The sequence below is a fragment of the Aspergillus brunneoviolaceus genome (assembly GCF_003184695.1).
Source record: "Aspergillus brunneoviolaceus CBS 621.78 unplaced genomic scaffold BO95scaffold_15, whole genome shotgun sequence".
NCBI classification, from domain to species: Eukaryota; Fungi; Ascomycota; class Eurotiomycetes; order Eurotiales; family Aspergillaceae; genus Aspergillus; species Aspergillus brunneoviolaceus.
In genome coordinates this window covers 419,721-443,562 of record NW_020290745.1, presented here as the reverse complement: position 1 = coordinate 443,562, position 23,842 = coordinate 419,721, and the positions used below count along the sequence as shown (strand labels likewise).

Here is a 23,842-nt window from a genome sequence, read left to right as displayed (position 1 = left end):
ATCGACTCAAGCTCACCTCTCGCCCTGGCTCAGTATCTTGCGCTGCAACTCAATCCCTTCGCTCAATTTCCTTAATCTCTATTTCGGGTGAGGAAAAATATCACGAGGTGAGCGACATCTCTCTTCGTCCGGCCTGACATCACGTTCACCCATCGTCTTCACCCACCCATTTCTTCAGTCGACCCCTACCTCAACTTTTCTATCTTAGGCTTGCATCAGGGCGTGCGCGGGCTTCACAGGACGAGGCATCTTCCACACCCACACACGGAGGTATCTCTATACTCGGAATCCTACCAGCCAATAATGCTGAAGCTAACTCCAAAGTCCTTCTGGGTGCAGCTCCCGCATGCTCTATGATTGCAGCATGCCATGAACGGCACTCCCCGGCTCCGGTCTGCTTTTCCGCAGACACCACAAACCGCTCCGAGATTTAGCAACCACAGCAGTCATGCCCTTTCTAGGCCCAGGTTGCACAATGGGGTAGTCCAGAAGTCGTCTGCGAAATTCGCTACGAGCCCATCTGCTGCAAACCCGCCCCTAATACCGGCTAATGTCATCGACGCCCCGTCGCAGCGACTTTACGTTGCGGCTTTCTACCTGGCCCTCAATACTTGGCGCGTGTACGAGTCCTGGACTGCATCTGACGATCTAGATTCGACCTGGCTGTTTCTCAAATGGGCAGCCGTCGATGGCGTCTTCCTTTTCGGCTTACAGGCGCTACGAATTCCCTGGTTGGAATGGGCTTTCCCTACAACACTAGCGATCTTCTTGATTCATGTTGCTGGAAACATTTTTCTCATGTTTCAAATCCCTGTATGCGTTTGAACTCACGCCCCGCACAACAGGGCCTTTACTGACATTCTTGTGTAGATTCCTGTGGGTGCTTGGGTTTCGGGGGCAATCAAACTAGCTTATGATAGGGAATTGTCTATATCAGAACGGAGTGTCAAACCCGGCGACATTATCCACAACGCGTCTCTTATATTGGGCAAGCAAATCGTTCATATACTACCGGAGGGGTGAGTCTCTGAATCTGAGGTGACTTCGAGCTCTACTAACCGCACTATGCCAGCTCTGCAATCTTAAATCCTGATCACATACCTCTCTGTATCGATAATCACAAAACTGCTATCGATCTACCTATACGTATTAACCAGACCGATCCGATCTTGATAGAGCTGTTACGCCTGGATTATGACACCGGTGGCAATGAAACCATCTCAATATCAGCAAAGCAGCTGAAACAGATGAAGCGCCAAGCAGAAAAATCTGTGCCGAAAACGGGGTCCAATCTTCATCGTGATCTCATGTTCTCTGTCAAGCGACCCGGAATATATCGGCTGCAAAGAGTAGTAGATGAGTCAAATCTGGACGTTCATATGAGATCATCTGACGCTCTCGTTGCCTCGTGCCCTCGGGCAACAATCAAGGATTCCCCGATTCACAAATGTCGAGGAGAGCTTTCGAACCTGCTTTTGGTGGTGGAGGGCACTCCTCCCCTCAAAATCAAATACAGCAGGCAGGTCAACAGTCATGACCGGGGCTTCTCTTTCCAGAACATTCAGCCCGATCATCTGCGTTCGCCATTATTAGGCCAGCGGACAAGCGGCACTCTCTTCAACACGAAAGACTTCGACGTGACTTGGGCCCGCAGCCAAACCATTGAGGTCCCTCTGAACGAGTCTCTTAACGTTGGCGGCGAATGGACATATACGATCGAGGAAGTCCATGACGGTTCTGGGAACATCGCGAATTATTCAATGCTTTTTGATATCGCCGACCGACTATCTACAAATTTCCCATCGCAGTGGCATGAATTTTCTGTTCATGAAAGGCCTCGACTTTCCTTGTCCGGCTGCAATGATCAAAGTTTTCTTGAAGTCGCACATGGGGCAAGCGTGGACCTTCCCCTTAAATATCATCAGTCAGGACAAGGATACGAGAACGACGGGCCCTTCTCTCTGGTCTACACATTCAATGGTGAGACTCAGTTGGGTCACGGAGAGTCTCCAAGCAAAATACGCCAGGCATCTCTGAGGAATCTTGACCAGAAGCCTCAGATCAAGGACCCGGGTTGGTACAGGCTGAATTCACTTTCCAGTCAATATTGTACCGGAGAAGTGCTTGAGCCTTCATCTTGTTACCTACGCAACCCACCGGAGCCTGACATGACCGTCAAGTATGAAAGAGTTTTCGACAAATGTGCTAATAATCCTGTCGGTCTACTTGTTGACTTGGATTTGACTGGATCTCCGCCGTTCCGGCTTAGGTACGTCATCGAACATGCGAAAGGTGTTGAAAACAGAGCACATACCATTGATGGTCTTCGCGCTCAACTTGACTTCACACCCTCCGAAGCCGGTCTGTATCGTTACCGCTTTCTAGACATTGCAGACACAGTCTATGGCCCCCAATCCCTTCAGGACAAGGTCCCTGTTCTCGAGCAAGATGTGAAACCACCAGCCTCTGCACACTTTTTGGGGTCTAAGGCTGTGCGTAAAGCTTGTTTCGGCGAACCAGTATCTCTTGATGTTGTTTTCTTAGGCGAGGCCCCCTGGACACTGCAATATGAGGTGGCCCACAATGGCAAGAAGACAAAGTACTCATTGGAATCTGACAATGAAATATCCACCATTGTGACGGAAAGGCTCGTCAGCGGTGGAGAGTATTTGGTTCTGCTCACCAGTGTCAAAGATCGCTCGAATTGCAAGCGAACGCTCAAGGACAGCATCAGGATTGACGCACGTTCCAAACCTCCTCATGTGTCATTTGGCGAGATAGAGAGAAGCAGAACATACTCGGCATTGCAGCGCTCCAGCGTCGATATTCCGATTAGGTTAAGCGGAGAACGTCCCTGGAACGTGAAGTACAGAAACTTGAACGCCAGCTCTGCTATCCTCGAAAAGACTTTCTGGCACGAGAATAGCTTTCTGACCGTGGCACAGGATGGAAGGTACGAACTTCTTAGTGTGGCCGACAGCTCGTGTCCTGGTTTTGTCGACAAGGGGGGCAGCACATTCGAGGTTTCTTGGATACCTCGTCCTCGAATCACAACCGTGGATGGCTCCCCTGTCGGATCAGACGGTTTGATCACGAAACGAGATGTTTGCCAGGGAGACGACGACAGCCTCGAAATTCGACTCTCCGGAAATGCCCCGTATAGCATCCAATACGAGCAACAACGAAAGCCTGCACGCGGTTCATCCTCTGTTCGCGTCCAACATATACGAACTGCCCTTCATGCCGCTTCGGTGGAAATGGATACCTTGGAAGCCGGTTTGTATACTTATAAATTCACGGAGGTCGGCGACAACCTATACGATCAAGATCCCGGAGTCAAACCCGTGGTAGTAACCCAAAAAGTGAATTCTCTCCCTTCCGCACGTTTTGATTCACCAGGCCGTATCTACGGGTTCTGCAAGGAAGATATCAGCGGCGAGGAATTGATTCCAATCACCCTCGAGGGCGTCGCACCTTTCTCCCTTGAGATCTCTATCAAGCATCACACGAAAGCAAAACCGGAAATAGTATCGATTTCCAACATTAATGCCAACAGACACCATCTCCCATTACCACGACGTCACCTGGACCTTGGCCAACATGTTGTCAGCATTCGCAAAGTGACCGATGCACGTGGCTGCCAGCAAACCACCGAGTACGATGCCTCTTCGGTCAGAATTTCAGTGTCAGATGTCCCAACCATAATCCCACTGGAATCAAAATCAGACTACTGCGTGGGCGAGCGACTCTCCTTTTCATTATCTGGCCATGCCCCGTTCGATGTGTTCTATACATTCGATGGCGCTTCGAGAAAGGCTACCTCGAAGACCACAAATTTCCGTCGCATCGCAGAGAAACCCGGCGTTTTCAGTATCACCGCTGTAAGTGATGGTGCCAGTGGGAAGTGTAAAGCCCACAAGAGTATTACCAAAACAATTCACGAGATGCCAAGTGTGAGGATCAGCAAAGGGCAAGTGTCTGTCGTTGACATACACGAGGGAGGAGAGGCTGAACTCCAATTCGAGTTCTGGGGCACCCCACCGTTCGAGTTCACGTATGTCTCTCCCTTACTCAATCCACGTGATGCATTCAACTAATAGCCACCTAGATATGTACGAAGCTCAAATGCTCGGAAAGGGAAAAAATCTGAGATACTTGATGTCAAACATGATATCTCCCACGAGCATACGAAAATAATCAAAACATCAGACGAGGGCACGTATGAGGTGGTGGCGATCAAAGACAAGCATTGTTCTTTTTCGTCCCAGATACCAGTTGGAAAACCGGAAAAGGTGACAGCCGGTGCATGAGGTGATGGATGGGTGGATGGGTGGATGGACGGAGTGACATGTAGTCCATAGACCAAGATTATACAATGAACCAACACATTGCCTTCAGTGCTGTCATTAGCATGGCGTCAACTCTCCGGATCACTCGAGTCTAGGTACTGAGATGCAACTCATATATATAACACAAAAGGCATGATCACGATCGAACATGACTACGTCAGGTTCTTGTCTGTGCCATGTAATTCGATACTGTCTATCATGAAGCTGCCCAACCTCGATATTTCGTTCAAAATAGCCGGGCGGTTAATAACCACTTGATCGTTGTCTTCTGCATCTTCCAACTTGGTGAGAGAAGTAGAGTAGGCCATTTTCAAAGTCCAGCCTTTGGCTCGAACAGCTTGAGGGTTCCATAACCCTGCAATAACCCCAGGATTCATCTCGCTGTGAAAGAAAAGAATATTCGGGCTGTAACACGCTCGCAAGTCATGAGCAAAGGATTGGACGACTGCATGTCCACTAGCCTGGAGCTTCTCCCGTCTATCAGCAAGATTGAAGGTGGTTGGCGATGTAGTGATTTCATACAGCAGCTTGGAACGAAGCTTGATGATGAAGTCGTAAGGGGCTAGGGATGTGCGGAACAATTCTGTTGTATCAAATCCATACCCATGATCTCGTAGCATTGCCATGGAAGCCTTGGCCAAGGTACACATGCGAGCCGCCACTACCTTAGAAGGCTGTTCGTATTGAGTCCATGTCACCCCATCGGGATCAAGATCAGAAGCCACAAACAGGCTGACCGTGTTCATAGCCGGATCTATTTTCCGCCAGGCAGAAAAGCGAGTCTGTATAACCTCCACTGCAGCCTTGTCTAAGGTTCCAAAATCGACTATTAAAGCCTCCTGCTGCCAGTCCCACCGCGCAATAAGCTGAAGAGTCCTCAAAAACCCAGTCATGATACTGGAAGGAGTGCCCCATGGATACGGCTGCGTGAAGACTCGAACAACCAGTAGTTCCACAGTTTCTTCTCGAATTTGCCCGGTAAGAAGGTGTTGACTGAACCAATGCTTCACAAGACGAATCGTGGGCGACAGAAGCGGGAAACGCGTGCATAGTGTACGAATTGCTTGTGTAAGCCGAGGGGCTTGCACAAATTGTCGCTTGTATTCAGATAGAGCGTATGCGAGCTCTTGTCTCATGGAAGGATGGCCATCTCTGTCCTTCAAATGACGTTCCAAGAGCAACTGCTCTCTGTCGTGGTGAATTCTGAGGCGGAAGAGGACATTGGACGAATGAGTGATGTCAAGGAACGCAGTGTTCAAGATTCTGCTTGAGACATCTTCAAGCCCTGTTTTACATGCGTGCGCAGCCCCAGATGACTGTAGATAATCGCCTATTTTCACAAGAAAGGCTAGCTTTGTCATCTGTATGGCCACGAGGTCATCCGGCCAACGAGCGGAGCTCTCAAATTGGAGAACAATGTCCACGGGACCACAAGGCACATTAGGTGCACTCTTTAGACGAAGGGCGGTATATCGAAGAAGCGGATCAGCAGGTGCAAGATGCCTGGTCGTCAAAGGTACTCCATCCATGTCCTGGACAGACCGCTGCAAAGAATTGAAAGCGTCGTGTATTTTCTGGAAAGGAGGGCTGGAGTATGAGACAACACCGTCTCCGTTGTTGCGAAGTGTCTCGTCGAATTCATCACCGACAATTTTGATATCGAAATCAGTGTAATTGAAATGACGTTTCAAGATATACGACAATATCTGATTGATGATCGAGGGCGCCGTCGCTAAATCCAACCAGACCAAGCTCTCCCTGATGCTGCCATCTTTGAAACGCCTTAGCTCAGCCTTCTCTCCCCAGAAGGACCTAAAAGATGCAGCTTCATCCTTATGTTCTGCAGCTGGGCCATGATCCACAACACGTGTAGCATTCTCTGCATCTAGCGCCAAGCCCACAACAAGGTGTCCAGGCGCCGTTTTGCAATTTTGCCGTGTGTCTACTGGCCAAGGCTCCGTGACGCAACCACGCAGATAAACGAGCCCGGCTCTGTCGCCGAGTGCCCTAACCAACACTTCGTGAATCATGTTTTGGCTTTGAAGATCTTGGAGACTGCTTCCGCTTGATAAGGCTGGTAGCTCAATGAGCCGATCAAATCTCAGCAGTGGTTCGTTCGCTTTGAGGATAAATACTTTGTCAAAATTGTCATCGCGAGACTCGTTTAGCATTCTCACTGTCACATCTGCTTCCCGGCGGAGGAGAGCGTAAGACCAAAGAGTCATTTTATAAAGGATATTCAATCCTCGCTTGCCATCGTATAAAACAGGAGAGCCGCCAGGGAATGATAAGTCGGCTATGAACAACGCTAGTGGATTTGTCAGGTCTCTTCCGGCAAGAAATTGCAGTGTTGCCTTGAATAGCTGATAGCTGCTGTAAGACTTCAGAAGTACTGGCTTGCCATTTGGGCCGCCACCCTCAAGCAGTAATGACATTAAAGCCGTCCACTCAAAGCCACCAAGTCCGCCAGATTGATATGATGACCCAAATCCGCGCTGTTGAAGCCACGCCCGACCCAAAATACACGCATCTTTGAATGATTCGCATTTGCGGATATTGGAGTGGATGTATTTGTGGTAGAGTGCCACCGTGGCTTCAGATCGAAGAGACGCATTATAGACCGGAGTAGCACGTTCAGAGATGGAGCTATCAGCTGCACCTTGACGTATATTGTTCCTCAGGGGTATAGTTCGTGAAACAGGGAACAAAGTCTCTTCGATAGCAGTAATGACACGAATTCGTAGTTTAGAAGACATGTTTCCAGATTTAGTTGAAGTGATCGGCTCGATAAGTATGACAGGTCGGAGGCTGTCTCCATCTTGAAGTGCGAACTTGACATGCAAATCCAGGCCAGCGGCCGCCTTGATTCCAGCGGCAATGGTGGCGATATAGTATGCCCGCTTATGAAAAAATCGGTAATTGATATAGTCCTTTTCCTGAAAGATAGCGCTGGGCATTGTCACCGCCAAGTCTACCATTAATGGGATGGAGCTCTTGGCTCCGGTTTGGAGTGATAGACTGCCCACCACATTGACATTCGTGGGTTTGGCATATGTAAAGGGATATTTCGTTTCCCTGTCAGGCCGCGGCTCAGGAAAGGGCACCGTGATTCCATGTTTGCTACGCAGCTCTTTCTCTGCTTCCCATGCCGACTGGGGTGGTTTCTCTGGAATGTGTTCGATGATGCTCTTCAATTGATGAAGTGTACCCTGAAGTTTTGCGACATGCCTATCATAATTTGGCCGCAACTCAGACAATAGCTCGTCCATTTGCAGCTTGAAATAGCTGGATTTATAGACGCCACTGGCGAGCGCAAGCTCCGCCGTGACATTGTGCGTCCCTTGTCTCTTGGTGCTTACAGCGGGTACTTCGCTGTTTTGAGTGGCTTTCATAGGCATGCTTTCATGTGGTGATTCGAGGTGTAAGTTCATGGTAGAGCCATTCTTCTCCGCAATTTGAGCACCTGGCACAGCGTTGTGAGTAGAATGGCTCAGTCGCCTGCGTTTAAATGAATGGGACGACATATTGAGCCGGAAGCCAGGACCGGGACTTGGGGTGTTGTTGGGTGGAATTGATGGGGAAAGATGGTTGTGAACAGAGAGCGAGTCCTTGGAGAGAAGATGCAGGTCAAATTATATCATAAGATGTACCATGCTGGGTGTAAGTCCTAGCTGTCCCACTATGGCTCTTATAGTGAGGAAGAGCCTTCTGTATCTAACCGGGAAAAAAAAAGATTTGGTCTTGTCAGCGGGATAAGCCACCGCGGCGTTTTCACCGCCTTCTAGTTCTGAGCCTCCGCCACGCGCATACTTGAACTCCGTACTCCGTATGCTGTTGTGGATCAAGCCTACAATTTGGATATGGACTGTACATAGACTAAGAGTTATTTGATACCGTCAGTATTATGATAAAATTTCTTGGATGCGTTACTATATGGGTCATATGAGTGCACAGATGTATAAGTTACAGATGTTTTGTATATATGTCCAGACTAAAATATCAAGCACTGGACATGCATTGGACTGTACCGATATCAATAATTGAGTACTAGTATATATACTCCGTAAGTGGACACCATATGGCTCGGAAGGCAGTAAGAAGTTACCACTTGCAGTAGAATCAGGCTTTTGCCGCTAACTTCGTGCGCTTTAAAGTTTATTGGTCAGCCGCCCTCAACAACGCCGACATCGCTTCCGAGTCAGTGGCTGGTACTGCCGCGATGACTCCTTCCAATTCGTCGTCATTTAAGAATTTCTTCTCTTATCTATAACTGTGTTCGTTCGTCATTGAAGAGTTATTTATTTTTGCCGGCAGCTTCCTTATTCCCCTCCATACTCACTGCACTCAGTCTCCCTTGAGCTTTATTTCAGCACCTGATCATATCATCACAATGCTTCAAATTATCGGAGGCCCAGTCCCTCCGAATACCGACCATGTAAGTTCAGGACCCGCGTACCCCGCTATCCTTTCTCAGGGGATTTTGTCTCCCGAATCGGTACAAGATATAGTCATTCATGAATGGTCACTCACCTTTGATCAGGCAGTCAGTGTATCACTTCCCACCTGGAGTGCAAATGTGGCCTATGAGGAGGGGGAGTCATGGGTGACAAACAGCATGCAATGCGGCTATCCGCGGTTTTTCATACATCCAATTATACAAGAGCTGGCGGTTGAGATAGTGCGTCGTTTTGGCTCCCCAAATTCGGATACTGCCATGTTATTCCCATCCCCAACCACCGCGGAATTATGTCGTTCTTTCATGAAATCGAGATTGCCCGTCGAACACCACGGCAGGATCCGGATTACGAGTTTTAGTCCCTCCCATGAAACAGATGCCGGATTTCCCACCACAACATTGTTGTTATCGTCTGTGATATATCCGAAGGAATTCGCGCCCATAGCCAAGCAGGTGTGGCAACACACCGGGAACGGCATATCGAGTCGGCGGGGCGAATTCTGTCTGGGTGCACTGAAAAGTGGCTTTCTCGTCGAGAGAAAATCCCAAGCGGCAGATGTAGCGTTACGGAGAATCTGTAAGGGCCCTCGGAGATACCAGGGGCGTGATTCCATTAGTGGAACAGCACGAACGAATGGGAACCACAATCAGTTTCGGGACTTGTCCTCCATAGGAGAAGCGCAGGATGGCAAAGAATATGTGCAATTCATTGAAGAGAGGTTTGGACGCAACTTGAACGTCTCGCTTGCTGATCAGGCACGATCGGCTGTACGTCGAAGAATAGCAGGAGTTCTGACTGCTGATGTAGATCTGAGTGAGGCTCTTCAAGAAACATCAGGGGAAGGCCGTGTGGCGGGGCTTACGGAAGCAGATGTTTTCCTTTACCCAACGGGTATGAGCTCTATCTTCAGTACGCACCAAATGTTGCTAGCCAGCAGAGGCCAACTGAAAAGCATATGTTTCGGGTTCCCTTATATTGATTCACTGAAAATTCTTCAGAAATGGGGTCCAGGATGCTTGTTCTATGGCAATGGTTCTTCGGAGGATCTCGACGATTTGGAATCACGGCTGCAAGCCGGTGAGCGATTTCTGGCTTTGTTTACAGAGTTTCCAGGCAATCCTTTACTGAAGTCTCCGGACCTGAGAAGAATCCGCCAACTCGCTGATAAGTATGACTTTGCGGTCGTGGTAGACGAGACCGTGGGGAACTTCCTGAATATCAATGTTCTCCCTTCTGCAGATATCGTGGTTAGCAGTTTAACCAAGATATTCAGTGGAGATAGCAATGTTATGGGAGGAAGCGCAGTTCTCAATCCTCATGGATGTTTTTACCATTCTTTGAGAGAGACTTTTGCTCATGAATATGAGGACAATGTCTGGGCCGAAGACGCCGTGTTCCTAGAGCGGAACAGCCGCGATTTTGCGTCTCGAATTGAGAAAATCAATAAAACCACAGAAATAATTGCAGACATGTTATTGGAGTCGCCACTGGGTAAGTCAGGCCTAACCTTCACTCCAGTGCGATGCATCTCCAATCGTTCAGATGACCCAGCGAAAGTCCATCTCGTTCTAATTGATACAGTCAAACATGTTTACTATCCAAAACTCAACCCTTCCAAACCTCTCTATGACGCATTCCGCACCCAGAATGGGGGGTATGGCGGGCTCTTCTCTGTCACTTTCCATTCAACTGAGGAAGCAATCGCTTTCTTCGATCAACTCGAAGTGCATAAGGGCCCGAGTCTTGGAACGAATTTTACATTGAGGTTGGTTGAAGCTCCGATCAAGATCTCAAGCAGCGAAACCCATCTGACTGTGTACTGAAGCTGTCCATATACTTTGTTGGCCCACTATGGCGAATTAGATTGGGTGAGTAAAACTCTACAATTTACTCCACGACTTCATATCCTTCGCTTCATCTACTTGTGGATTACTAACAGTGTCAGGCGCATTCTTTTGGTATCGAATTTGGTCTAGTCAGAATAAGTGTCGGCCTGGAAGAGGAGGCAGACCTGCGTGATCGGATAGAACGGGCTTTGAAAGCAGTGTCTGAGGTCGGAGCATGATATACCATGGGAAGGATTTTACTGCATTATCTTGATGCCAGGGATTCCAGGTTCCAAAGATCGCTAACCCGCCTCAAGCTTCAGTCAGTTATTAGGACTACCTAAGTCATTGTTAGTTCGTGACCATATATGAGGCGCAATATGGAGACCTGCCTTCAGATATGCAGCCCTTCTATGGTGTATCTTATGCAGTCCTACAGATGGAAGAAAGCGATCTCATCAGCGAAGGATACTTTAAATCATGTCCTGTACAAAGCCTTAAAGGGATCTTTCACAAGTCATAATTAGGCTACCCTACCGACATGACCCTTGTTTCCTTCGCAGGAACCAATCATGAAGCACTTTCACTATAGCAATAGATACTTGGGTCTTACGTGTTGCGCCTTACAACCTAGCCTAGCTGCTGATATGTGATTATACAGATTCATAGCGAGCTCATTTACGAAGTATACTACTCGATATCCTATATAGGCTGAATATATACGAGGGTCTGTCTATACAGCCTTGCTTACGCAGCTGCTCAAGGGCATGGATAAGGTACGCAACTATTTAAGGGCCTGTTTATAGGTTAAGGTACGGCTGTTTAAGCACCTTTTTAAGTACCTTTCTAAGCACCCTCTACTACGTTGCTTCTATACAACTATATAATTATTGATTCAGACCTATAGTCTGAATATGCAGCTGGGGGCCATGCCCGCCCTTCTGCCATTCTGTAAAGCGCAGCTCACGTGACTTATGACCTGAGTAGCCAATCTAATCCCTTCATGTGCGCACATAATCTCAGCCAATCATGGTTCGTAATTTTTTAAGGCCTGAGGCATATAAGTTGGTCCGGGAGGTTGCCCGCGGAGTAATATTATGCACATGCTCAATGCAGTGTCTTATTATTAAGCTTATCACGGGACTTGCGGCCCAGAAAAGCTCAACCTTCTATTCACATCTGTAAATATCACTGCGACTCATACCACTGCGACTCATACCACTGCGACTCAGACTTCCGCTACATACATCTCTAATCATGATCTAGCTATATCTTCATCAGTGTGTGCACCATGCATAATTATCCCGGGTGTGCTTCTGCTGAAGCTAACAACACAACACATGCGCTAATAACTTCGCCTTCACCTTAGATTTATTGAAAAGCAATCTTCGCCTCGCTCCTCACGCAATCCAGAGTTGATTGTATCTTGTCACTTTCACGGAGCGTGTTCCAGCAAATCGACTTGATAATGGCTAGCACTCTTGCAGTCAAGAGGCCTTTCCTCTCACTGCCCTTCCTTCTACCTTCGTCATGCGAACTCATGCCTCTCACGTCTCGGCGGAGCCAGTCCTCTTATAGACGTACAAAGCAACGCCTACGTGTGAAGCCCGATGCTTCATTTGGGTCGTCGTTGGGTCAGGTCAAAAGAGATCACATCGTCTATAACCCTCCTTCAAGCTCCCCATCGGTTTACCACACACCAGCGAAATTTCTTCCTAGCGACGACATCCGGAGATCTTTACTTAGTGATACTTCAATCAGCCAGCAGAACCCTGCCGAGCTTGCATCTTTGAACAAATCGCCTGGTCCAAAGCGATATCACTTGAACCCCTCTGATGTACTAGAAATACGCAGGCTCAGAACCAGTGACCCGATGACGTGGAGTCGCTCGAAGTTGGCCAAGCGTTTTGATTGCTCACCACTCTTCATCTCGATGGTGTGCGGAGCCAGTCGGGAAAAGAAAGAAATGCAGAAGCAAGTCTTGGAGGCGGTGCAGTCAAGATGGGGCACCAAGCGCCGCATGGCTAGAGAGGACCGGACATTGCGGAAGGAATCGTGGGGAAGAGACTGTTGACGACAATCTTTCAAAACTGTTTGTGCCAGCATGCTCTTCTGTTCTGGGATATGTATTCCGAACCTCTCAAATGCTCTACCCCTTTTACTCAGGGCTTACTAAGTCCTTTAAATTGTTGCCCGTTGTTTCAATATATGTTCTATTAGAAGCCATTGATCGCTGTATAATTATGTATTTGCCATAAACCGTTATTTATGTATCATTTAGATGATCCCTGGAATTACTTTAGCTGAAGCCAAGCAAGTATTTGATGAAGGCATCATGATCTACAAAAGGTATTTTAGACACATGTTGATACCAGTTGAGTCTCGCCTAGCCGGGTAGCCGCTTATTCGCGGAAACTCTAGGCTTCCTGACCTGGTACTTGCTTTTACTGCCTGTCCCTAAGGTGGTAATTGTTAATAATAATAATCCTACTAGTCTTCGTCCACGGCCGAAATGCCCCTCCCCCTCCGTCGAATTGCAACGTCGCTTAGGGAGTACAGACCCTTCTTGTCACTTCCGTTCCACATCAAGGGCAATTTGACATCTCACACAATTCTTGATTCCACCGTACGCCGCTTATCTTCTCGTCACGCATTCTACGGACCCATCAGCGATTCAAAGATGGCACCGCAACTTGAGCCGTTTTTCAAACAGTGAGCCCAACTTCCCTTGCCCCCAGCCTGCCCCTCCTTCTATCGTGCTTCACCATCTTGAAACGTTTTCGTCACTCCTGCTTCATCGGTCATCACCACATACCATGTGACGTGTGCCGCCTCCTGCTGTAATTCACATAAATGACCGGTTTTGACCATGTCTAATGCTTCATTCATACAGGGTCGACGACCTATCCGGTTCCTTCATTGATAGTATGGGCCTATGTTCTCCATCGCCTGCCCATATGATGTGTATTGACCGAATAGCAAGGGCTACGAAAGGCTGTTGCCATTCCATCGATCTCTGCGCAGGATGAGAACAGAAAAGATGTCTTCAAGGTACTTTCTGCAGGTTCCACCCTACCTCAAGAGGACCGCAGCTAAAACACACACGTGGGTTCACATCAGATGGCTCAGTTCCTCGCCTCCGAGCTCGAAGCTTTGGGTGCTGAAGTGGAACAACGCCCGCTAGGCAAGCAGCCCGGCAAGGAGCACCTTGATCTACCTCCAGTTGTAGTCGCTCGGTATGGTAACGACAAGAATAAGCGCACTATTCTCGTCTACGGTCATTATGACGTTCAGCCTGCCTTGAAAGAAGACGGCTGGGCGACAGAACCCTTTGAGTTGACTGTCGATGATCAGGGAAGAATGTTTGGACGTGGAAGCACTGACGACAAAGGACCAGTCTTGGGATGGTTGAACGTGATCGAGGCTCACAAAAAGGCGGGTGTGGATTTCCCGGTCAATCTCCTTTGCTGCTTCGAAGGCATGGAAGAATACGGCTCGGAAGGCCTGGAGGAGTTCATCCAAACCGAAAGTAAGAAATTCTTCAAGGACGCAGATGCCGTTTGTATCTCGGACAACTACTGGCTGGGAACAGAGAAGCCTTGCCTGACTTATGGTCTTCGCGGTTGTAATTACTACTCCGTGAGTGTTTCAGGACCTGCTCAGGATCTACACAGCGGAGTATTCGGAGGCTCTGCCCATGAGCCGATGACAGACCTGGTCAATGTTCTCTCCAAACTTGTCGATCCTAAGGGAAAAATCTTAATCCCTGGCATCATGGATCTGGTCGAACCCATGTCGGAGGACGAGAAGTCCTTGTATCCCAACATCAGTTACACCATGGAGAACCTTCATGAGTCTTTGGGCAGCGAGACAGGCATTCATCCTACCAAGGAAGAAACTCTCATGGCTAGGTGGCGATACCCTTCTTTGTCTATCCATGGCATCGAGGGTGCTTATTCCGCTCCCGGGGCTAAGACTGTGATTCCAGCCAAGGTAATTGGCAAGTTCTCTATCAGAACAGTGCCAAACATGGAAAGCGAGGATGTGAACAAACTTGTGTTTGATCATATCAAGTCAGAGTTCGCCAAACTCAACAGCAAGAACAAGCTAGACGTTTGGCTCCAACATGACGGGAAATGGTGGGTGGCCAGTCCGAAGCACTGGAATTTCACCGCTGCAAGCAAGGCTGTTCAACAGGTCTTTGGTGTCGAGCCCGACATGACCCGCGAAGGCGGCAGGTATGGAAAATGCTTATATCAAGGCTGCTTCTGATCTTCTCAAAGCTAATTCATTGACAGTATCCCGGTCACATTAAGTTTTGAGCAAGCTACCGGGAAGAACGTTTTGCTTCTCCCAATGGGCAGTTCAACTGATGCTGCCCATTCCGTGAACGAGAAGCTTGACAAGAGAAACTATATTGAAGGGACCAAGTTGCTGGGGGCTTATCTGCACTACGTTGCAGAGGAACCCATGAACCACTAGTCATATGCACCGCCCGATCGCATCTCAGCCTCAAGACTTAACTCAACTGCTTCAGTCTGTTGGGACCTTTGAGCCATTCAGGGGAATGCATATGTTCCTTACTTCAGTCAAGCTCTTCCCTTCTGCCAGCAAAATATAGCCTCGTACTTCTCAATTAAATCCTCACCTGAGGGTGATCTCACTTCTGATTATCGTGTACCACTGTACCGTAACCCCATAATCTTGATGCCTGAAAGGTTTCAAGTCGCATATTGAGCCATAGACACAGAGTTTAAAGTCATAAAACTGGACTCCCCAAGCGTGTCCTTAGAAGTGGGTACAGCTGAGACGTAGGCCGTATCATTAAAATACTAGCTAACTTACTCCGTAACCTAGACGATCTAAATAGCGTGCATCGCGTGCATTGATGTTTCATCTGCACAGTAGCTTTTGCTCCTCTAGGCAAGTCATGTTGTAATTCTCCCACCTCACATTACTTGGTGGGCACTCTCATAGTAGGTTAAAATCTGACAAAGCCTTACGACGTTTGACGGCTTTTCTCGAACAGTAGACAATCAATCGTGTGCTTGGCAGTCAGGTAGCTGGGCTATTTATGTATGTCCTTTCACTGAGCGGGGATATTGGCCATTACCGAGAAGCGCGCCACGCGACCGCGCGCCTTATCAGCGGCCGATAAGCCTTAGAACACGAAACAAAGGAAATGTTCTACTACTGTAAATAATTCCACACTTCAAGAGAAAAGAAAGAAAGAGCATCGGCGCTAGCTTTTCGACTTCTTTGTAATTTGCATCACCAACCATTCTCACCAAACCAGGCCACTTCTCCTTTAATAAAAGGGGGTCCCAGCGCACTCCAGTGGTCGAATACTTCTCATACCAAACCATACCAAGTTTCTCATGCCCAAGTCAGATCATTCAAGTTTTCAATGCCGTCAAGTAAGCGCCCCCAGGCGTTCTCTGTGGACCCAAATGAGGAGAGGCAATCAGACGCACCCCCATCGGTACGTTGAATATATCCGTCGTGATAAAGGCATATGACTGATTTAACCAGCGAAAACGCATGCGCGGAACTAACTCTTCCGGATCCGATGAAGTCAACGACGATGACATCCAAGACACAACATCTCCATACATATCGGAACCGCCCGACGATGATGAGGATGAACTTGAGCTTCGTGCTACACAAGTGATCCAGGAGAAGTATTCATTTGCTGGTGATGAGCCGAACGTGCCTGCCGAGCATGGCATTCTGGAGCGCGTCGAGTGCTACAATTTCATGTGTCATGACCATTTTTACATCGAGCTCGGTCCGCTGATAAATTTTGTTGTTGGAAAAAATGGTTCTGGCAAGAGTGCAGTCCTCACGGCTATCACTCTATGTTTGGGTGGCAAAGCTTCAGCCACAAACCGTGGGCAAAGTCTGAAGAGTTTCATCAAGGAAGGCAAAGAGTAGGTTTCGAGTCCCTTATATGCATCCAATTCTGAACTTCCTCAGGAGCGCAACCATTGTAGTGCGGATCAAGAATCAGGGTGATGGCGCTTACATGCCAGATGATTATGGAAAATCAATCATTATCGAGCGCCACTTCTCCAAGATGGGCACCAGTGGGTTCAAGATCAAGTCTGATAGTGGGCGTATCGTCTCTACTAAGAAAGCGGAGCTTGATTCTATCATTGACTACTTTACCCTGCAGTTTGACAACCCGATGAACGTTCTTTCGCAGGATATGGCTCGTCAATTCCTTAGCTCGTCTAGCCCCAGTGATAAGTACAAATTTTTCGTGAAGGGTGTTCAATTGGAACAACTTGACCAGGACTACCGTCTAATTGAAGAGTCTGGAGATCAGATCGAGGCGAAGCTAAAAAGCAGAGTGCAAGATATCACAATTCTGAAAAGTCGTCAGGATGCAGCAAAGCGGAAACTAGATTTATCTGACCAGCATGAATCTCTGCGTAATCACATTCGAAATCTTCGCAATCAAATGGCTTGGGCTCAAGTGGAGGAACAAGAGCGGGTAAGCACGCTCACGAAGCCGAAGCCCCTATGCTGCATAATCTAAACATGAGCAGATCCAGGATTCTTTGAAAACAGAGATGACGACAGCCGATGAGGATATAGCTGCTGCTGAAGCGGATCTCGGGAGCTATGAACGTCGCATACAGGAAGCAGAGAGAGAAACCGAACTTGCGGCCGAATTTGTCCAGCAGGCTACCTCCAAGCTTGAGACTTGTCAATTAAGTAGGGATGAGATCAAACATAAAATGGACGCTCAATTAAGTGAACGTCATGGTCTACAGGTAAGGCCACCTTACACGTGCTGTTCAGTGTTGAGAGAGATTTCTAACGCATGCACGCAGGCCCAGCAACGCCAGATCAGAGAGTATTTAAGGGCTGCGGAGACTAGAATAGCTGAAAGTCGGAAGAAGCTTGCAGATGAGCACCAGCGCTTGAGTGATATAAGTGGGGGAAGCTTTATCAGAAAACAAGAGGAACTCGAGCAGGCAAAAGCCGGCGCGGAAGATGCCCGTGCTCGGTTCAAGGAGCATGAAGCCGAGAGAAACCGCTTGTATGAGAAGATAGGTGAAGCTGAAAAGGAAGTGAAATTAGCCGCTGCCCCTGTCAATAAGGTTAAAGCCGACATTGAGCAAGCACAGTCGGTTCTACAAAACTTGAGCAGAGAGGGCGGGGCGAGAAATTCTGGCTTTCACGAAAGAATGCCAGCGCTTACCAAGGCCATTGAACAAGAAGGGTCCTTCCGCAGACGCCCCGTGGGCCCAATTGGGCACTATGTCAGTTTGCTGAAGCCAAAATGGTCCTCTATTCTGGAGAATTCGCTCGGTACGACTTTGAGCAGCTTTGTTGTGACCTCGAAAAGCGACATGAACATCTTGTCGAATATCATGCAGAGAGTCAATTGGTGAGCAATTCGAAACTCATCGCATGGCATTTGGTTTTTGACAGCAGCGAAAGTGTATGCCCGATTTTCATAGGAAGCGATGGTCATCTTGATACGTCAAACCACGAACCAGATCCCAACTATGACACAGCCCTGCGGGTACTTCAAGCAAGTGGAAACTAATTGAAACATGTTAATTTGAGAGATTTGTTCTAACTCTGGGCTTTCTAGATTGACAATGAATTAGTCCGTCGACAGCTAATCATAAATCACGGAATCGAACAGATGCTGCTGATAGAGGACCTAGAAGAGGCGTCGTCGGTACTTTTCGATGGACAGAAACCCCGCAATGTGAAAAGGTGTTATTGCATCGACCCCACTAATCGGCGACGAGGATTTCACCTTTCTTATAGCAGAAATGGTGAACCAAGCCAGGCGCCTGTCCCAGCCTACAATGGGAGTCCCCGGATGAAATCCGACCTTGCGTCTCAGATTAGGTAATCACAACTCCGCTTTCGGTGAATTGTCTAGCTACTGACATTCAAATAGCATGCAGAAAGACGTACTCGCAGACTTGCGTAGAAATCTCAGTGATCAAGAGCAGTCTCTTCGATCCGCTCGCTCTAGTCTCGAAGGCTGCAAACAAGCACGCGTGAGACATGACAGGAGAAGCAGCGAACTACGTATCGCAGTGCAGAAAGCAGAAGACCTTATTGATGAGATCACCGAGGCACTCGATAAAGAATCTGTGGAAGACGGACGCATTGATGTACTTCAGACTACCCTGGAAGAAGCAGAAGAAGAGAAACGCTTGAACGAAGGGTCCCTACAGGATGGTATTGAAGCTATGGATGCCATGATGGAGGGACTGAAAGCGATCAAACACGAGCTTTCGGCCAAAGAAGCAGAGGTTTATACAATGAATGAAGAGCTCAGGTTGGCTCAAAACGAAGCACAAATGAGCATGGAAAACCGCCGAAGATCAATCCGCGAGAAGAACGCAGTAATTGAGCGAATCAGTGACAGCAAAAAAGGTAGAACTCGAATTCAGCAGAGGCTGGAAGAGATAGCTGCACGTATCCTCGACTTCAGCGAGAAAGCGAGCTTGGTCTCACCGCGGGTTGCAATAGCTGAGGGTGAAACCGCCGCCAGCCTAGATAAGAAGCTCGATAGGCTTCATACGGATCTTAGGCGATATAACCAGGAGTAAGTATGGAAGCCCATGGTCTTGAACTCAGTTGCTGAAGACTTCCTAGATTGGGGGCAACCCGCGAGGAACTCGCTGCTCAGGCCTCCAGGGCAAAGGAAGCCTACGAACAGGCGCTGAAACAAGTCAATGAGTTTCAAACACTGGCCGAAGTAAGACGATCATACCAATATCCAAAAGGCCTGGCTAAACACGTCTGCTTAGGTACTTAAAACAACTCTCGACCATCGCAAGAAACGCTGGCGGATTTTCAGGTCGCATATCTCCTCACGCGCCAAGGCACAATTCACCTATCTACTCAGCGAAAGGAGCTTTCGAGGTCGACTTTTGACAGATCACGAGGGAAAACTACTGGATCTACAAGTATGTGATTTCAACTCGTTTCGTGGCCGATCTATCCTGATAATCATCCTCTACAGGTCGAGCCTGACATAACGAAAGACAGTGTGGGCCGTGGTGCAAAGACGCTTTCTGGCGGTGAGAAGTCTTTCTCCCAGGTATGCCTGCTTCTGGCATTGTGGGAGGCTATGGGATCCCCGATTCGATGCTTGGACGAGTTGTATGTGTCTTCAATCTCCACCGTGCAATCGGATACTAACTACGTTGATCTTGTAGTGATGTGTACATGGATCATATCAACAGAAAAATGGCGATTGACATGCTAGTATGATTGTCTTTCATGCGACTTCCTGCGAAGCTTGCTAACCGTGAACACAGATGCTCGCGGCAAGGCGGTCAATCGGTCGGCAGTTTATACTCATTACGCCCGGATCCAGGGCGGAGATAAGCTTGGCGCCAGATGTTCGCGTGAAGGAGTAAGTCTTTACCTCATTGCAAAAGTTGACCGACAGCAGCTTACTGGGCTCATATAGGTTGGCAGAACCCGAACGGGGGCAGACAAGGCTGGCTTTCTAGACATACAGTACAAGGTCAATTACTCTGTAGATGTTATGGGGCCTTTATGAGCTCCTGCAATTCTTCGTGATCATTAGTACCTCCTTCCTATTCTCTGTGAATTTCATTACAATGAGGTAGAAAAAAAGGTGGGTGAGCATTTGAAACCACGGGTTATTCGAATGCCCAGTGGCAATATTGTCTTGAGCAATGTGAAATCCCGATACGTAATACTGTAATTCGCCAGGTAACCATAGGCTAGGCGGAATTCCTGAACTTGACTGCCATTTATCGAAGTCATACCTAGTTCTTCATGCATCTCATTATTGAGCAGTTGTAGCCCTTCACATTCAGCCCAGATCCTTTAGAACTAAGGAGCATTCGTTCCGGCTTTGCTTGGGTAACTGCGTACGTCCTGAGTCGTTGTAAAAGTACATACCATACCTCCTCCCACCGCGTTGTGAGGCTCGGCCCGTTTTTGGACTACGCCCAAACCGGCCCACACGAAGAGCAGTGACTTCGTCTCCAGGCCCTTTCCAGTTCAACCCAACAATTCATTGGAATTGCTAAGACATCCCCGATTCCGAATTATCACCTCAACTCAACTTACGCTACCGCAGCGATACATTCGACTCGCCTGTTGAAATCCTTTCCTAGAGCTTATCACACCTTTGACTCACCGCAACAAAAATCTCATCGCTATCAGTTCCTGTGTCGTTTCCCTCCTTCCGGCAGACCCATTAAACGCAGTCTCCCTGGCTTCGAACGATACAACGCCCTCGTCTACGGCACCGGAGCGAGCCTGTTTCACGCGATAGTTTCCAAAATCAAATCATCCACCTCGAAGCTTTGAGCACACTCGATCACCATCCGGCATTCCTAGGCCACCTCTATACCGAGAAAGAAACGTGATCATACCAATCACAATCATCTTCGAACAACTAAGCAATATGGCCGACGCACTAGCCTCACAAATGAAAAGCACTACCTTAGGGTACTGTATTCGCCTCCCTATCAATGAAGCTTGAATTGACCATGTCTACATTCTGCCAGGGATACCAGCTCGGATGCGAAGTGGAAGGAACAATTAAATGTCCCCGCCAAGGATGCGAGACCACAGACTGAGGTTTGTTACTCGAAGTAGTGCCCGGGCTCGTCGCCATCTGACTTGCGCCCAGGATGTTACTGCTACGAAAGGCCTTGAATTCGAAGATTTCTACATCAAACGTGAACTCATGATGGGAATCTTCGAAGCTGGATTCGAGAAACCATCACCTATCCAAGAAGAAACGATACCTGTCGCCCTCACCGGCCGAGATATCCTAGCGCGAGCCAAAAACGGCACGGGGAAAACAGCGGCTTTCGTCATCCCAACCTTAGAACGCATTAACCCCAAAAGCACCAAAACGCAGGCTCTCATTCTGGTTCCCACAAGGGAATTGGCTCTTCAGACTTCTCACGTCTGTAAAACTCTGGGGAAACATCTTGGCATCAACGTTATGGTTACTACAGGCGGGACAGGATTGATGGATGACATCATCCGCTTGAATGACGCCGTCCATATTCTTGTCGGAACGCCTGGACGAGTGTTGGACTTGGCGAGCAAAGGTGTCGCTGATCTTTCTGAATGCCCGACATTCGTCATGGATGAGGCCGACAAATTGCTATCGCCTGAATTCACCCCAGTCATTGAACAGCTGTTGTCATTTCATCCCAAGGATCGTCAAGTGATGCTCTTCAGTGCCACTTTCCCACTGATTGTGAAATCCTTCAAGGTAGGTTTATCATGAGATGTATCTATCCCAAAGAATGGCCCTTGACATATGTTAGGATAAACACATGCGCAACCCTTATGAGATTAACCTCATGGACGAGCTCACCCTAAGAGGAATCACGCAGTACTATGCATTTGTGGAGGAGAAACAGAAAGTCCATTGTTTGAACACCCTGTTTTCCAAATTACAGATCAATCAATCAATCATCTTCTGTAATTCCACCAATCGGGTTGAGTTACTTGCAAAGAAGATCACTGAGCTGGGGTATTCCTGCTTCTATTCACACGCAAGGATGCTTCAACAACATCGAAACCGAGTATTCCACGACTTTCGCAACGGCGTTTGCCGTAATCTCGTCTGCTCCGACCTCTTGACCCGCGGCATTGACATTCAAGCTGTCAATGTCGTCATCAACTTTGACTTTCCTAAGAATGCTGAAACCTATCTTCATCGGATTGGTCGGTCAGGTCGCTTCGGACATCTCGGACTTGCTATCAATCTCATCAACTGGGATGACCGTTTCAACTTGTATAAAATTGAACAGGAACTGGGGACGGAAATCCAGCCCATTCCTCAGAACATCGACAAAAAGCTCTATGTTTACGATTCACCTGACACAATCCCACGCCCTATCGCGAACCCATCACAACCTCATATCAATACCACAGTCACAAATGCAACTGCCGCAGATCGTCGTCCTACTCACCATGCGAATGGCGGGCATTATCAGTTCCATCGGGGCCGAGGCTCATACCGCGGAGGCCGGGGCCAGGGCCAACGTCGCAGCATTCATAACGATGCGAAGCAATTTAGCGCCTCTCAAGGTCAGACAGGCGGCAAGACTCACACTACACCAGTGTCGTAAACGACCAGCTACCGCATTAATGAGTGCTACGCCTACGTCTTCCCTTTCTGAGCTCCTTTGCCTTTTGTGCTTTTCACTCTTGCCATGCCCTTCTTATTTCTTTTCTCTCTCATTATTGGTTGTGGTCTGCTCATTTTGCGATGATTGTTGGCTACATGAACTTATAGGCCCAACACTGTCGCACCTTCCTGGTGTCTTGTTTTGCTGTGAATTTTGTCTCCTACATGATAGTCTCTGCACCTCGGATTCGAAGATGCAGGAACATCTATGTCTGTATCATACCTAATATGCTCGGTTTCTTTCAGTGTGTATTTGTTTCCGGTCATTACCTGTCCCTTACTCACCTTTTGATGATGAGTCAGGCTCTTGCCATTGCTCTGATCACTTGTACATATATCTTTCTCTGGGACTGCATTGGGATCAGGTGAAATGATCAAGGCGTTCGCGGACACGTTGCAAGGTATATGTTTTTGGCGTTTCTGGCGAACTTCGGCTAACACACAGAAACGAGGCGATTGGGTTTACCCCCAGCTATGCCGGTTTTCACCATCATATCCTGAGCTCATTTGCCAGGCTCGCCATACGCCACGGCACTGGGCTATATTTTCCTCTCGGCACAGCATGACTATGGCTACAACACCGGCATTTGCATCCCTGGCGCTAACGGCGAAGTCTTCACGACTCTTTATGCATTTTCGTCTCTTTACACTCGCTTTGGGCCACGTCGTTTGCCAGTATATCTCGTGACCGTCCTTGTGCTCGTCGTTGACATGGATAAACTCTAGCACTGAAATCGTGGGAACATTCAGACAGAAAATGAAATAAGATCGGGGAGAGGCGGACCAAAAAAACCCCGGTGAGGGAGGAAAAAGGCAAAGGGGCCGGAAGAGCGAGGTAGGAGGGAAAGAGGAAAGAGGAAAGAGGAAGGTGAGGAGCGAGGAAATCAAGCGGAATGAATGCTGGGGGAGCTGAAGGCTATTGAAGAAGGAAAGGCAGAGAAGGTGGAACGAGTGTCTTGTGGAAATTGAAAGGCAAGAACAATCGAAAGACGAGGAAGATACCAAAAAGGAAAAGAGAGCAAAAAAAAAGCG

The 23,842-nt window shown here is 48.2% G+C and overlaps 7 protein-coding genes across 7 annotated transcripts; 6 read left to right on the top strand and 1 right to left on the bottom strand.

Annotated features, from left to right (window-relative positions):
- Positions 1-9: 9 nt before the first annotated feature.
- BO95DRAFT_384059 (putative nuclear envelope pore membrane protein) lies at positions 10-4,405 on the top strand. Its single transcript, XM_025583440.1, has 5 exons — positions 10-270; positions 340-813; positions 871-1,019; positions 1,073-4,054; positions 4,109-4,405. The coding sequence occupies exons 2-5, from the start codon at positions 370-372 to the stop codon at positions 4,308-4,310; spliced, it is 3,777 nt and encodes a 1,258-aa protein (XP_025444913.1). The 5' UTR covers positions 10-270; positions 340-369; the 3' UTR covers positions 4,311-4,405.
- Positions 4,300-8,048, bottom strand: BO95DRAFT_56775 (rRNA-processing protein UTP22). The gene has a single exon (XM_025592063.1). The coding sequence runs from the start codon at positions 7,871-7,873 to the stop codon at positions 4,502-4,504; it is 3,372 nt and encodes a 1,123-aa protein (XP_025444912.1). The 5' UTR covers positions 7,874-8,048; the 3' UTR covers positions 4,300-4,501.
- Positions 8,049-8,572: 524 nt separating this feature from the next.
- BO95DRAFT_471788 (cystathionine gamma-synthase) lies at positions 8,573-11,305 on the top strand. Its single transcript, XM_025589615.1, has 5 exons — positions 8,573-8,784; positions 8,890-10,297; positions 10,388-10,571; positions 10,632-10,674; positions 10,752-11,305. Exons 1-5 carry the CDS (start codon positions 8,740-8,742, stop codon positions 10,869-10,871), a joined length of 1,800 nt encoding a protein of 599 aa, XP_025444911.1. The 5' UTR covers positions 8,573-8,739; the 3' UTR covers positions 10,872-11,305.
- Positions 11,306-11,848: 543 nt separating this feature from the next.
- BO95DRAFT_440433 (mitochondrial 54S ribosomal protein mL58) lies at positions 11,849-12,908 on the top strand. The gene has a single exon (XM_025585966.1). The coding sequence runs from the start codon at positions 12,101-12,103 to the stop codon at positions 12,704-12,706; it is 606 nt and encodes a 201-aa protein (XP_025444910.1). The 5' UTR covers positions 11,849-12,100; the 3' UTR covers positions 12,707-12,908.
- A 404-nt stretch (positions 12,909-13,312) lies between these two features.
- BO95DRAFT_461214 (M20 family dipeptidase) lies at positions 13,313-15,114 on the top strand (the record flags this gene model as incomplete). The annotated part of the gene is made up of 5 exons (XM_025588801.1): positions 13,313-13,344; positions 13,526-13,557; positions 13,616-13,683; positions 13,753-14,870; positions 14,931-15,114. The coding sequence occupies 5 exons, from the start codon at positions 13,313-13,315 to the stop codon at positions 15,112-15,114; spliced, it is 1,434 nt and encodes a 477-aa protein (XP_025444909.1).
- A 720-nt stretch (positions 15,115-15,834) lies between these two features.
- Positions 15,835-20,150, top strand: BO95DRAFT_384046 (DNA repair protein SMC6). Its single transcript, XM_025583439.1, has 14 exons — positions 15,835-16,114; positions 16,165-16,562; positions 16,609-17,128; positions 17,184-17,411; positions 17,472-18,031; positions 18,085-18,178; positions 18,242-18,507; positions 18,560-19,216; positions 19,267-19,369; positions 19,422-19,580; positions 19,637-19,776; positions 19,833-19,881; positions 19,935-20,032; positions 20,090-20,150. The coding sequence occupies exons 1-14, from the start codon at positions 16,040-16,042 to the stop codon at positions 20,130-20,132; spliced, it is 3,390 nt and encodes a 1,129-aa protein (XP_025444908.1). The 5' UTR covers positions 15,835-16,039; the 3' UTR covers positions 20,133-20,150.
- Positions 20,151-21,061: 911 nt separating this feature from the next.
- dhh1 (DExD/H-box ATP-dependent RNA helicase DHH1) lies at positions 21,062-22,751 on the top strand (the record flags this gene model as incomplete). Its single annotated transcript, XM_025588800.1, has 4 exons — positions 21,062-21,105; positions 21,165-21,237; positions 21,290-21,886; positions 21,942-22,751. 4 exons carry the CDS (start codon positions 21,062-21,064, stop codon positions 22,749-22,751), a joined length of 1,524 nt encoding a protein of 507 aa, XP_025444907.1.
- Positions 22,752-23,842: the final 1,091 nt, after the last annotated feature.

Coding starts and splice junctions, on each gene's coding strand:
- BO95DRAFT_384059 (XM_025583440.1), top strand. CDS start 370: ATGAACGGCACTCCCCGGCTCCGGTCTGCTTTTCCGCAGACACCACAA. Junction 814..870: donor TTCTCATGTTTCAAATCCCT/GTATGCGTTTGA, acceptor ATTCTTGTGTAG/ATTCCTGTGGGTGCTTGGGT. Junction 4,055..4,108: donor ACCCCACCGTTCGAGTTCAC/GTATGTCTCTCC, acceptor ATAGCCACCTAG/ATATGTACGAAGCTCAAATG.
- BO95DRAFT_56775 (XM_025592063.1), bottom strand. CDS start 7,873: ATGTCGTCCCATTCATTTAAACGCAGGCGACTGAGCCATTCTACTCAC.
- BO95DRAFT_471788 (XM_025589615.1), top strand. CDS start 8,740: ATGCTTCAAATTATCGGAGGCCCAGTCCCTCCGAATACCGACCAT. Junction 8,785..8,889: donor TCCCTCCGAATACCGACCAT/GTAAGTTCAGGA, acceptor ACCTTTGATCAG/GCAGTCAGTGTATCACTTCC. Junction 10,675..10,751: donor ACTATGGCGAATTAGATTGG/GTGAGTAAAACT, acceptor TAACAGTGTCAG/GCGCATTCTTTTGGTATCGA.
- BO95DRAFT_440433 (XM_025585966.1), top strand. CDS start 12,101: ATGGCTAGCACTCTTGCAGTCAAGAGGCCTTTCCTCTCACTGCCCTTC.
- BO95DRAFT_384046 (XM_025583439.1), top strand. CDS start 16,040: ATGCCGTCAAGTAAGCGCCCCCAGGCGTTCTCTGTGGACCCAAATGAG. Junction 16,563..16,608: donor TTCATCAAGGAAGGCAAAGA/GTAGGTTTCGAG, acceptor GAACTTCCTCAG/GAGCGCAACCATTGTAGTGC. Junction 17,412..17,471: donor GTGAACGTCATGGTCTACAG/GTAAGGCCACCT, acceptor GCATGCACGCAG/GCCCAGCAACGCCAGATCAG.